The sequence below is a fragment of the Callithrix jacchus genome, chromosome 1 (assembly GCF_049354715.1).
Source record: "Callithrix jacchus isolate 240 chromosome 1, calJac240_pri, whole genome shotgun sequence".
Taxonomy (NCBI): domain Eukaryota; kingdom Metazoa; phylum Chordata; class Mammalia; order Primates; family Cebidae; genus Callithrix; species Callithrix jacchus.
Window position 1 is genome coordinate 124086772 of NC_133502.1, and position 12885 is coordinate 124099656.

The 12885-nt window shown below is 33.1% G+C and overlaps 1 protein-coding gene across 10 annotated transcripts in view; it reads left to right on the plus strand.

Moving 5' to 3' along the window:
- CNTLN (centlein) overlaps positions 1–12885 on the plus strand; it is a 329556-nt gene that overhangs the window by 300567 nt on the left and 16104 nt on the right. For 4 of the 10 annotated variants that reach the window (XM_054256412.2, XM_054256395.2, XM_054256403.2 and 1 more), the window contains 2 exons: positions 8899–9093; positions 11550–11627. In XM_054256412.2, the coding sequence (XP_054112387.2) occupies positions 8899–9093; positions 11550–11627 (273 nt within the window). Of the gene's footprint in view, positions 1–1404; positions 9094–11549; positions 11628–12885 lie in introns of those variants that run through there. The other 6 variants (XM_054256414.2, XM_054256409.2, XM_078369716.1 and 3 more) reach the window with 2 other exon arrangements.

Sequence of the window (12885 nt, forward strand, 5' to 3'; positions counted from 1 at the left end):
GAAGTCAGCGCCTGGCTTCAAAGCTTCAAAGAACAGACTGACTTTTTTGTTAGGGTTAATGCAGCTGAGGACTTTAAGTTGAAGCCAATGTTCATTTAATATTCCAGAAATCCTAGGGCCCTTAAGAATTATGCTAAATCTACTATGCCTGTGCTCTATAAATGGAATAACAATGCCTAAATGACAACACATCTATTTACAGCATGGTTTACTGAATGTTTTAGGCCCTCTGTTGAGACCTGCTACTTAGAAAAAAAGATTCCTTTCAAAATATTGCTGCTCATTGATAATGTACCTAGTCACCCAAGAGCTTTGATGGAGGTGTACATTGAGATTAAAGCTGTTTTCATGCCTGCTAATATAATATCCATTCTTCAGCTCATGGTTCAAGGAGTAATTTCAATTTTAAAGTTGAAGACTTAAAAGTCTTATTATTTAAGAAATAAATTTCATAAGACATAGCTTCTGTAGATAGTGATTCCTCTGATGGAGCTGACCAAAGTAAACGGGAATCCTTCTGGAAAGGATTCACCATTCTAGATGCCATTTAAGAACGTTCACGATTCATGGGAAGAGGTCAAAATAGCAACATTAGCAGGAGTTTGGATGAAGTTGATTCTAACTTTCATGGATAACTTTGAGGGGTTCAAGATGTTAGTGGAGGAAGAAACTACAGATGTGGTAGAAATAGCAAGTGAACTAAAATTGGAAATGGATCCCAATATATGCTGAATTGCTGCAATCTCATGATAAAACCTGAATGGATGAGGAGTTGCCTCTTAGGGATGAGCAAATAAAGTGGTTTCCTGAGGTGAAATCTACTCCTGGTGAAAACGCTGTGAACATTGTTGAAATGACAACAAAAGATTTAGAATATTCCGTAAACTTAGTTGGTAAAGCAGTGGCAGGGTTTGAGAGGATTGACTCCAGTTTTGGAAGAAGTTTTACTGTGGTAAATGCTATGAAACAGCATCACATGCTATAGAGAAATCTTTCATAAAAGGAAGAATCCATGGATATGGCAAGTTTTATTGTTTTCTTAAAGAAATTGCCATAGCCAGCCCAGCCTTCAGCAATCATCTCCCTAATTTGTCAGCAGTTATCAACCTTGAGGCAAGACACTCCATTAGAAAAGTTATTTCAATGTGCTGAAGGCTCAGATGATCATTAACATTTTTAGCAATAAAGTATTTTTAATTACGGTAGATAAATTTCTTAGACATAATGCTATTCCACACTTATAAACATGACTTTTACATTCACTGAGAAACCAAAAACATTGTATGACTCACTTTATTGTGGTGGTCTAAAATGGTACCCACAATATGTCTGAAGTATGCCTGTATTTTGGATATTAACCTCTGTCAAATATGTGACTTGCAAATATTTTCTTCCATTTTGTAGGTTGTCTTTTCACTGTTGTTTGCTGTGTAGAAGCTTTTTAGTTTGATATAGTCCTACTTATGTATTTTGGATTATGTCAACAAGAAGCAATTCTAGAACCCAGCCAGCAGCCCTATCTGACTGCAGAGCTTAACCAGTGACCACCTGACCTTATCAGTATGGACAGCAGCTCTGCCCAACTGGAGAGCCTGACAGCAAGTACTGCCTACCTACCCATGGATGTTGTCTGCTGGCCGGTTCAGATCCAAAGGTTGGACTGACTGGTGAACTATTCCTGCTGAAGAAAACCTGTAAAGGCTGGAAGAAGTGGCTGCTTCCTTAAACGTGCTGACAGCAATGCAAGGATACAGGGATTATGAAGAATCATGGAAACATGACATAATCAAAGGAAAATAGTAAAGCTCAGTTAACCCTAAGTAAATGAATATATAAAAACTGACAACAAATTCAGATTAATCCTCTTAAAGTCCAGTCAACTATAAGAAAACATGATGGACAGCTAAATGAAATTAGGAAGACAACACATGATTAAACTCAGAGGTTCAACAAAGAAATAGAAAAAAAACCCCACAGAAATCCCAGAGATAAGAATACTATGACTAAACTGAAAAATTCAATAGGGATCTTCAAAGGCAGAGTTGATCAAATATAAGAAAGAATCAGTGAACTCAATGGGAGGTCATTTGAAATTATCCAGTCAGAATAAAAGAAAGAATGAAATGCAGAAGAAAGCCTACAGGAACTATGGGATGCAATTCAACAATATGTGCATTATAGGAATTTCAGAAGGAGGAGACAGAAAAGGTAGAAAGTTTCTTTAAAAAAAATAATGGCTGAAACTTCCCAAATTTGGTGAGAGAAATGGACATTCATGAGACACATTATAATTCCCAAAAGTTAAAGACAGAGAATTTTGAAAGCAGCCAAAGAGATTTATCACATACAAGGAAGGACCCATAATACTATTGGTGAATTTCTCAGTAGAAACTTTGTGGCCAAGAGGGTGTGGCATGATATATTGAAAGGAAAAAACCCTGCCAACCAAGAATACCACAGTTAGCAAATATTTCCTTCATAAATGAAGGAGATAAAAACTTTTCCGAACAAATGAAAGTAGAGGGAATTTATGGTCCTTATAAGGAATGCCAAGGAGACGTATTCAAGCTGAAAGGAAAGGACTCTGATTAGTAAAGCTAAATATAGAGTTAAAATCAGAGTCCTCTAATATTGTGATGGTTTTGTATAAATCACCTTAACTCTCATATAAAAGTTTTAATTAAAATATTAAATATAACTGTACAATAATTTTGTGAATACACAATATAAAAATATATATTATAACAGTAACCTAAAATGTGAGGGATTTAAAGGTAAAAATATAGAGATTTTATATGCAATTAAGGCTAAGTAGTTAACTGCTTAAAATAGAAAGTCCTAACATATTTTATGTAGACCTCATGGTGGCCACAAAGGAAATGTCTGTAGTAGATCTAGATATACATAAGTTTAACGGAAAGGAATCAAAGCATACCACTACAAAAAGTATCAGATCATAAGATAAGATAGAAAGAGAGGAATAAAGAGCAAAGAAACTACAAAACAGTAAGAAAAAATTAACAAGATATAAATAGGGAGACAGGGAGTCCTTCCCTGGTAATAATTTTAAATGTAAATGAATTAAACTCACCAATCAGTAGACAGTAGCTGAATGGATAGTTTTAAAAATCCAGTAATTTGCTGGCTATAAGAGACTCAGTTCAGCTTTAAGGACCCACATAGACTAAAAGTAAAGGGGTGGAAAAAATATTTCATGCAAATGATGGCAGAAAGAGAGCACAAGTGGCTATAATTTTATGAGGCAAAATAGACTTAAGTAAAAAATAGTCACAAGAGGCAATGAAGGCCATTATATAATATTAAAGGTGTCAATTCATCAAGAAAATATAATAATTATAAATATTTATGCACCAAACTTGGGAGCACTTAAATGTATAGAAAAAATACTAACAGAACTGAAAGGAGAAATAAACTGATCCAAACAGTAGGGAACTTTAATACCCTACTCTCAGTAATGCATACATTATCCAGAAAATCCATAAGGACTTAGCAGATTTGAACAACACTATAGACCAAATGGACTGAACATATACGGAATATGCCATCCAACAGCAGCAGGTTTGTATTCTTCTCAAGCCTGAAGAACATTTTCCAGGATAGACTGTATGTTAGGCCACAAAATATCTCAGCAAATTTAAGAAGATTGAAATCATGTCAAGTATTTTTTATTATAATAATATGAAACTAAATATCAATTCAATAACAGGAAAATTGGAAAACTTATAAAACTTATTAAAATATGGACACTCTTGATCAACCAGTAGGTCAAAGAAGAAATCAAAATGGAAATTTAAAAATACCTTGAGAGAAACAGAAATGGAAACACAACATACCAAAATTTACAAGGTGAAACTAGAGCATTTGTAAGAGGAAATATAGGTGTAAACACCTACATTAAGAAAAAATAAGCTTCTCAGATAAACAACCTAACTTTATGACTCATAGAACTAGAAAAAGAAGAACAAACTAAGCTCAACTTTAGCAGAAAGAAAGAAATAATAAAGATTACAGTGGAACTAAATGAAATAGAGACTAGAAGAACAATAGAAAAGATCAGTGAAACTAAGATGAGGTTTTTTGAAAAAATAAATTGAAAGATGTTTAGCTAGACTAACCAAGATAAAAAGGGGAATGGAGCTTCAATAGTTTATAATATTTCTATACCTGGCTTGCTTCCAAAGAGAAGAGGCAGGGCTTAATGAAGAGTAACACAGACAAGACCAATCTGCAGGAAGCAGCATTTCTCATAGCAGCCAAGAAAATACATTATTTACTTGTAAAACAACAGCAAAACAGTTCTATAATAAAAATAGCCTGGCTAATGGAATTCACCAGTAAACAACTCCTAAATTTATATGTAATATTTGAACAGCATAGAAAATAGCCCAAGCCCCTCCGCTACATAACTTTCTATAAACAAATGGTCCAAGAAAAACTCTTCTTTCAAAAATGAGTCCTGAAGAAGGAACCAGCACAGTATCTGTACAAATATATTAGAATAAGGGTGGAGGAAAGAAATAGGAAAAGTAAAGGCAGGAAAATACATTTCAACAGAGGTAAGTTGCAACAGAGCAGATGAAAATATTTTACTATGAATTAAAAATGTTAATGAAATAATTTTCTCTTAAAAGTACCTTTGCAAGACGGAAATAAATGTAAAATTGATGGGAAAAGATGGTGAGACAACAGGAACAGATAAAAGGATGCTGGCAGATAAAGTGATGGAAGTAAAAGAAAATAAAATTATCTCAAAAAAATGTTTTGATGGTTTCGTGTGTATATATTAAAGCTGATCAAATTGTACATTTAAATATGTTGAACTTATTACATTTAATTATGCATCCTACAGTAAATAAAAGAAAAACTTACAGATACATATGATAATGTGGATGAATCTTAAAAACACCATGTTAATTAAAAGAAATCAGACATAAGAAGAAATGAAATAAAATGCACAGGCCTTAAGTATTCAGTTTAATAAGATTTTTGACAGCTGTCTGGATACGTACCCACCGCCTCGCTCACAATACATCTCAACTCCAAAGCTTCCCATAAGGTAGCTTGAACCCTCTTTTGAAACTGCCATGCAGTACAGCTTCTCCTGCCCAGTCCTGCCTTCCTAAGTTTCCTACAGTTGTTCCTAAGTGCACTCCCCGTAGATATACTGCACACAGATCTGCATCTCAGAGTCTTTTCTTCAGAAATCCTACCTGAGACACTCCAAAAAGAAAATCTCAATTATTCTGAAAGGTCAAAATAGCATGGATAATATTCTATTAATAGTATAAATAGCATCAATGTTTATAAATACTATGCATAAATAGTAGAGAAAATGCAATGAAACTACAATTTATTACAAAACTGGAAAAGGTAAGTCACTACCATGTAGATATTAAACAGAAAAATGCTTTTAAAAATTCTTCGGTTAAGGAGAAAATCTGAGCACGTTGCAGAATATCCCTAAAAGAATAATATTCTGGGGCTGGGTGGGGTGGCTGAAGCCTGTAATCCCAGCACTTTGGGAGGCTGGGGCGGGTGGATCACGAGGTCAACAGATCCAGACCATCCTGGTCAACATGGTGAAACCCCATCACTACTAAAAATACAAAAATTAGCTGGGCATGGTGGTGGGCGCCTGTAATCCGAGCTACTCAGGAGGCTGAGGAAGGAGAATTGCCTGAACCCAGGAGGCGGAGGTTGCGGTAAGCAGAGATCACGCCATTGCACTCCAGGCTGGGTATCAAGAGTGAAACTCTGCCTCAAAAAAAAAAAAAAAAAGAAAGGAAAAAGAAAAAAGAAAAGAATAATATTCTGTAATTATTGGAACCCATAGGATAAAGCTGAAATGGTGATCAAAAAAAATTTGTAGCCTTATATATTTAATAAATAAAAAATCAGAATAAACATTCAGCAAATGAATTAAGAAAAATAACCAGAATCTAAAGATTAAAATAGAAATTAATATTTGTAAAATTAATCAATACAAGATTTTTTGGAAAATAAAATAAAAAGCAATAAAATAGATAAACCTTTAACCTACCTACTTAAGAAAAAAAGAAAGCACAAAAGCAGAACCATACAAATAAGAAGTGGTAAGTGAACGTAATCCTAGACCTAGATGCAGGAAAAACAAAATCGTGGCGGACTACTTAATTCTCTTCAAATAAATTTGAAACCCTAAATGAAATGGATAAATTTCTAGGAAAATATAATGCACCAAAACTCACTCCAGAACAGATAGAATATCAAAACTAATTGTCAAAAAGCTGCCTTCCGCTGTAATAAATATGAGTCCAAATGCAACTAAGTGATACCACATCAATAAAGAGCAGATAAATTCAATCTCATTGAAACTACTATAGAACATGGAAAAAGAAAGATATATTCCAAACTTTTCTGGAGTATTGTGTCAAATAAAAATGAACAAATCTCATATTAGTGCAGAAAATTTAGATAAAATATTGGCAGATAAATTTGGCGGCACACCAAAAAATTGTGCCAAAACCAGGTACAGTTTATTCTAGAATGCAAGGATAACTCAATACTAAGAAAATTACCAATAATCCTTTTAATAGATTTATGATAGAAAACAATGATAGCCTATATAGATGCTAGAATGGATACTTAAGAAAATATTCATTTCTGTAGGAAATAAAATATAGTTACTTCCAGTTACTTTCTTAGTATATTAAAATAGGCTAAATCAAATCAAAAGCTGGTATAGTGTTTTCCAGGAAACAGAAGGACTTCACTAAAATCAGGAACAAGTCAAGTATGTCCATCCATAAGACTGTTTAGTATCACTCAAGGGGAACTTAATAACCAGGGAAATAAGAAAGGAAAAGTAAATTAGAGGTATAAAGATAAAAGAAAAGGAGATAAAATAATCAGTCTTTACAGTTAGTTGTTTGAATTCCTAGGAACAGGAATCAACTGAAAAACTCCTATAAAAAAATAGGAAAAAATATATAAAATAAAATGCCCGGAAATAAACTAGATCTGTACAGAGCAAACTTTAAAACAATCCTTTGAAACACAGATAAAGACCTAAACAAATGGAAAAGAATACCATATTATTTGATTAGGAAGACACAGCATTCCAAAATGTCAACATGATCCAAATAAAATTTAACATGATGGAAATAAAATTACCAGTAAGACATTTTTAAGGGGCAGAGAATCTACACAAGCTGACTGTGAAATTCATATGGAAAATCAAATAAGCAAAAACACCAAGAAAAATCTGATGTAGAGGGGTAATAAGAGAGAGATAGCCTTGACCAATGTTAAAATTTTAAATACAGCATTATTAGTTAAAATATACTCAAATGTAAAACTTTAATAAAAAGAGAGGGATCAGAATAGAAAGCTCAGACACTGACATAAAGATTTATGAAATCACTGGGAGAAAGATGGACTATTTGCCAAGTGGTGACGGGACAACTGAGTATGATTTTATGTAATAATCTTCTAAGTGATTACAAATGGATACAAAAATTTTCACTGAAAAATAATAAAAGCAAAACAAAAGTTGTGGTTTGAAAGTATTTTCTGTGTACTTCATTGTGGATAATGCTTTTTAAAGTATCCACTAAATTCAAAAGTGTGGGAAAGGAAAAGATTCATTAATTTGAGTACATACAAAATTAAAAATATTTTTCTTTGACATTACTGTCAAAAGAAAAAACAAATTATGAAAAAATTGAAATATATACAATAGGCAAATATGATTTCTCTAATATATAAAAAACTGTAAATCCCTAAGAAAGACAAAAAATTACAAAGAAAATATAATTTCTTAAGGCTGATGTTCAACTTCGTTTATAGTGAGAGAACGGAAACTAAAATACAGTGAAAAAACAAACTACTCTGAAATAACAGTGGTATTTTGCTAAGCATGTGGAGAAACAGATACTTTCATTCATTCTTTGTGAAGATATATATTAGTACTATCTTGAATGGAGAACAGGGATAGAATTAAGTAACAGCTGTCAAAATTATGCACGCCGTTTGATTCAGCAGTTTCAATTCTAGCCATATATCCTAGAGATGCAAAATTAATATCTGAGTGCCATTATTTATTGTAACACTGCTTATGCTAGCAAAAGATTAGAAACAGCCCCAACATGTAACTAACCTGTTCTCATTGTCACAAAGCCATGAACTGAGGCACTCTGTCCAACCAGATCAAGGAGCAACTTTTTGTTACCCACACATAGGTGTGGTATGAGCTAGCATTTACTGATTTCTCAAAGGGGCAACTTAAAGGCTTGTGAAGCAATCCTTGATTTTTTTAATAATTTTTCTTCAATCATTTATTGTTGTCTTGCCCACAGATAACTTACCACACATAATTAAACTTTGATCCCATTTGTCTTTCTCAACTTCTTCTAAAGCATTTCTAATCTAGTATCTATAAGATATAAACAGTTCTTTCTTCAGTAATCTTTCATTGGTTTATGTAACAATTAAATGAATTTTGCAACTAACCTGTTACAAATAATATATGCACATTGAGGAATAAGTAGAACCTGACTCTTGGTGTTAGGTCAACTAGTGGAAGTAGTTGTGCCTCTGGCATGATTAAAAATAGCCTGCCTGCTGTAAGCACTCACCAAGTAACATATCATTGGTATATCTGAAAGAGAGGTGGGGGGGCTTTGTTTAATCTGGGAAGTTGGTTAAGTATTTATTGAAGAGAATTTTTATTGCATACTGACAGTAAGTAAAGAGCAATCTGCTATATTCCAAAATAATTAAAATCAGAGTAATCCTCATAAAAAAAGATTTGTTAGTATCTTCACACTTGTATGTTATTACTGCTTTGTCTTTATTATGACTTCCATATAAGCTCAGTTTCTTTCCAATATGTTACAGGCTTTGGCCAGAGAGTTACAAAATGATGTCCATGTGGTAAGGCGACAAATAAGAGAGCTTAAAAAAATGAAGAAAAACAGGGACATCTGTAAAACCTCAACCCATAAAGCCCAGACCTTGGCAGCTTCTATCCTGAACATTTCACGGTCAGATCTAGAGGAAATATTAGACACAGAAGATGAAGTGGTAAGATCAGTTAAGTATTTATTAGTAAAGTGTTTATTACACATTGGACTTAAGTACATATTTTATTTGTTTATATCTTGTAATTTCATCTTTAAGATAGTATTAATGAAGGTAAGATTGTTAAAATGCCAATGAAAGATATATGTTAAGTATTAACGGACTCAAAAAGCCTTTAAAGAAATTCAACTGTATAATATAGAAATAAACTAGTACTTATAACCTTTTGAATTACTTGTTATTAAATTCAGTTATTCTTTCCTATCTATTCCATTTTAACTTAATTTTGTTATATATTGTGGAAGCCAGTATACTTAATTAAGCTAGCTTGAATGGATTTAGTTAAGCTGAGTCTCCATTGATTTGAAGTTTTTTTCTCCTTAAGAGATTTTTTTAAAAGGGCTAATCTATTACTTTCATAGCTAAATTTAAAATAATTATTAATCAATATATCTTTTGAAAATATATTGTTGAAAAATATTTATTTCTTAAAATTGGGCAAAATACTTCTCTGTGAATTTATATGCATACAGGTATACTCTTTAGTAGCCTTTCAGCACCTCCTGGGGAAAACACTGCATTTTTGACATAGTCACTACCTCATAAACAGTAGACTCTCATCCCATGCAGTCTTTTGCGAAACATGTGTGGGATGTCATTGCTACCCTACTGTACCTCTGAGCTTTAATTCTTGCATATTAGATATTTATCATTTGGAATGGCAAAAGATGATGGCAGCAGCTTCTCACCAAATATTTGTTCAACAATAGACTTGGGTGTTTGTATGAGATCATCCTGTAGCCTCTCATCAGCTTTTGAAAGATCTCTGGAATAGAGCAAATCTACAATATGCAAAGATTTTTGAACTGCCAAGAATCGTTAGAAAATAGTTCAAAGAAATCCTACTGGTATTATTCTCATCCCATGGGTGACTTACCAGTTTCTGTTTTCAGCAGCTATGCCAAAATGTCTATTACTTTTTATCAAATTCTAAACTTTGAAGTATAAGAACAATATCACATATAGTATCAAATGTAAGACACATGGGAATGATTACTTTTGGCAAGGGTGTTAACTAAGCCTTATTATAGGCATTTAATTAAAATATGTTGATTGATGAGAAACCTAACAAAAAATTAAGAATAAGGCCTCTACTGTTGACTAGGAATTTTAAAACACTCAGATTTAGCATAGTCCCTCATATGAGTATGTCTGTAGGCATGTATGTGTTTATACATGCACACATGTACTTACATTAACACATGTACATAATTCTGGAACACAGAGCCACCATTTTGAGACCAAGAAGTCTCTAAAATGAGGCACTCTCTGGGCTAAGAAATTAGAGAAAAACACCCTCTTTGAGTGAGTAAGTTAGAAAAGTTGTCCTCTTTGAATATATGAATTAGAAAAGGATCTCTCTTGATAGCCCCAAAGACTAGATGGCACATGTCTGTGAAGAAATGGCACCTCTGCCTCTGGGCAGGTAGAGTCTAAGACAGAGTACACAGCACTGTAACATGCATTTCACACAATCTTAAATCAAGTCCCTCCTGGAAGAAAAAGAGATATAAACACACTGTTCTGAGAGAGATAGGTATATTTTGATATATTTACTAGATTTCTTTATAGACCAGAGCTTATTTAGACTGATTGTGACATCTTCTAGAGGTCCAAGGAGTTGCCCAGGCAGAGCTCAGATCACTTGATTTATGTTCTTTACACTATATTGAACTATGGTAAATTCACATCAAAACTATGATAGCCTATCTGAAGTACCTAGCCTGATACCTGCCATACAGTAAATTTCAATAAATAATAGTTTCTCATCCCCTTCCTTTCTTGGAAAGTCTATTTTTTTTGTAAACTGAATTACAATTTCAAGTGAATCATCAACTGCACATGTGAATACATTTCAATTCCATAAATATTCTATCATGATAATTGATTCGTTGAAAATACTTCATGACTTACAGCACTTTAAGTTGGTATGTCCCTTGCCTATCAGTAGATTATTGGATAGATATACCAGAGTCATGCCATGTTCTATTCTGTTTGTAATGATAACAATTACCACTTAATTATCTGTTGACAAATCAGATTTTGGAATATTAGGTTTCATGTTATCTCACAAGGGTCACCTATAAATGATTCTTTTATATAACTCCATCTTGTTTTTCACTTTAATTGCTTTCACTCCCATATTAGCCCCTACTTTGAGCTCCACTGTGAAGGTAAAAATTAAATATTTCTGAATTACTGTGAAATATATAAATATAACTTCCATAGTATGTATTTATAAATTAAAATTTAAAGAGCATGGATTTAAATATTTCTAATTGAAGATGACAGACTGTTCTTTGTTGACTAATTCTAGTGATATTACTCTAGACTTACTCAGTATCTAATAGTAAAATCAACTTCATATAAATTCTATTAACACCAGTGTTTTTATTTTCTTTCTTCAGGAAATTGAAAAAACAAAAATTGATGCTGAAAATGACAAGGAATGGATGTTGTACATTCAGAAACTTCTTGAAGGACAGGTATTTCATTTTACTGTTTCATATATTTAACTTCCAAATAAGAATTCCACACCTTACATTTTCACCAGATGTCTAACTTTTATAAACACTTCCCTATTATTTACTTCTGTTAGGTAAAGAAGTATTCCAGTAGGTAGAAAGGAAAGTTAACCCTCTATTTGTACTTTTGGACTTAACAAATGAAACAAATGCCTTGGGATAGAGCCAACATGGGTCTTAGCAAATGCATTAATTAAATTATTGAGTCAACCTCTGTGCTTGCTAGACTGAAAAGGATCCATTCTCTCAGACCTCTTAGGAAAAGAGATTCTTTATTATGTATCTTTAAAGTTAGTAGTTGATATGGACACCTGAGGAGTTCATGAGTTTCAGTGACCTTTTACTATGGACCTGTTTCCAGTCAATTCATGTTTTCCTCACAGCCAGACAGCTGTTTATTACTGTGTCTTCCCGCATTCTCTACAATATTTTCTACTGAGACCTCGAGCAGCTTGTTAGTGGGAAGTAAATATTGATTTGGCATCCTGTCAATGCAGAAAGAATGAAAAAATTTCCACCAGAGGCCCCTCAAACATTTTCCTATCGACATTTTCTGGGCCGAGTGGAAAGCTGCATAGAGGATGACAAGGCCAAGACGAGTTGAAATCCCTTAGGGGTCTATTGAGACTGCTGCTGTGACCTGTGTGATACTTTTTCTTCCCTTTCAAGTATTTTTTTAATACACATATAGTCTGTGGGGATGCGCCCCTCTTGTAAGTGATCAAGGGCAGTTTATTGGCAGGTGAGAGCCCTGCTTTTCTAGTCATAGCCAGCTTTTGTTTTGACATCACTGACAGCATGTAATGTATTCTAAAACTTTTTCATTATAGTTCTTTTGGCTCAACCTAATTGCTTATTTTTTAAATGGACTGGAATAAATAAAAGCCAAAACATATTTGTCAAAATACCTCCAAAATTGTTCTGTGATTTTTGGAAAGTCATTGTAAATGTTTCTGTGTAAAGATTAAAATTGAAACTGATATTAAATGCAATTATTTTACATTTGTATTAACAAGTATTAGTTGCTGTGCTTTTGGTAAAGTCAAGAATAAGTAAATAGTATATAAACTATTCATATTAGTATCTGTGATATATTTTTGAAACATTGTCTAGAATCACTTTAATAACAATAGAAGATTGCTTAAAGTTGTTTAAGTGTAGATGTGCAGGCACTAGACAAAGTCTTTTACACTGACTACTTGCTTTTGAGAACAGAGTC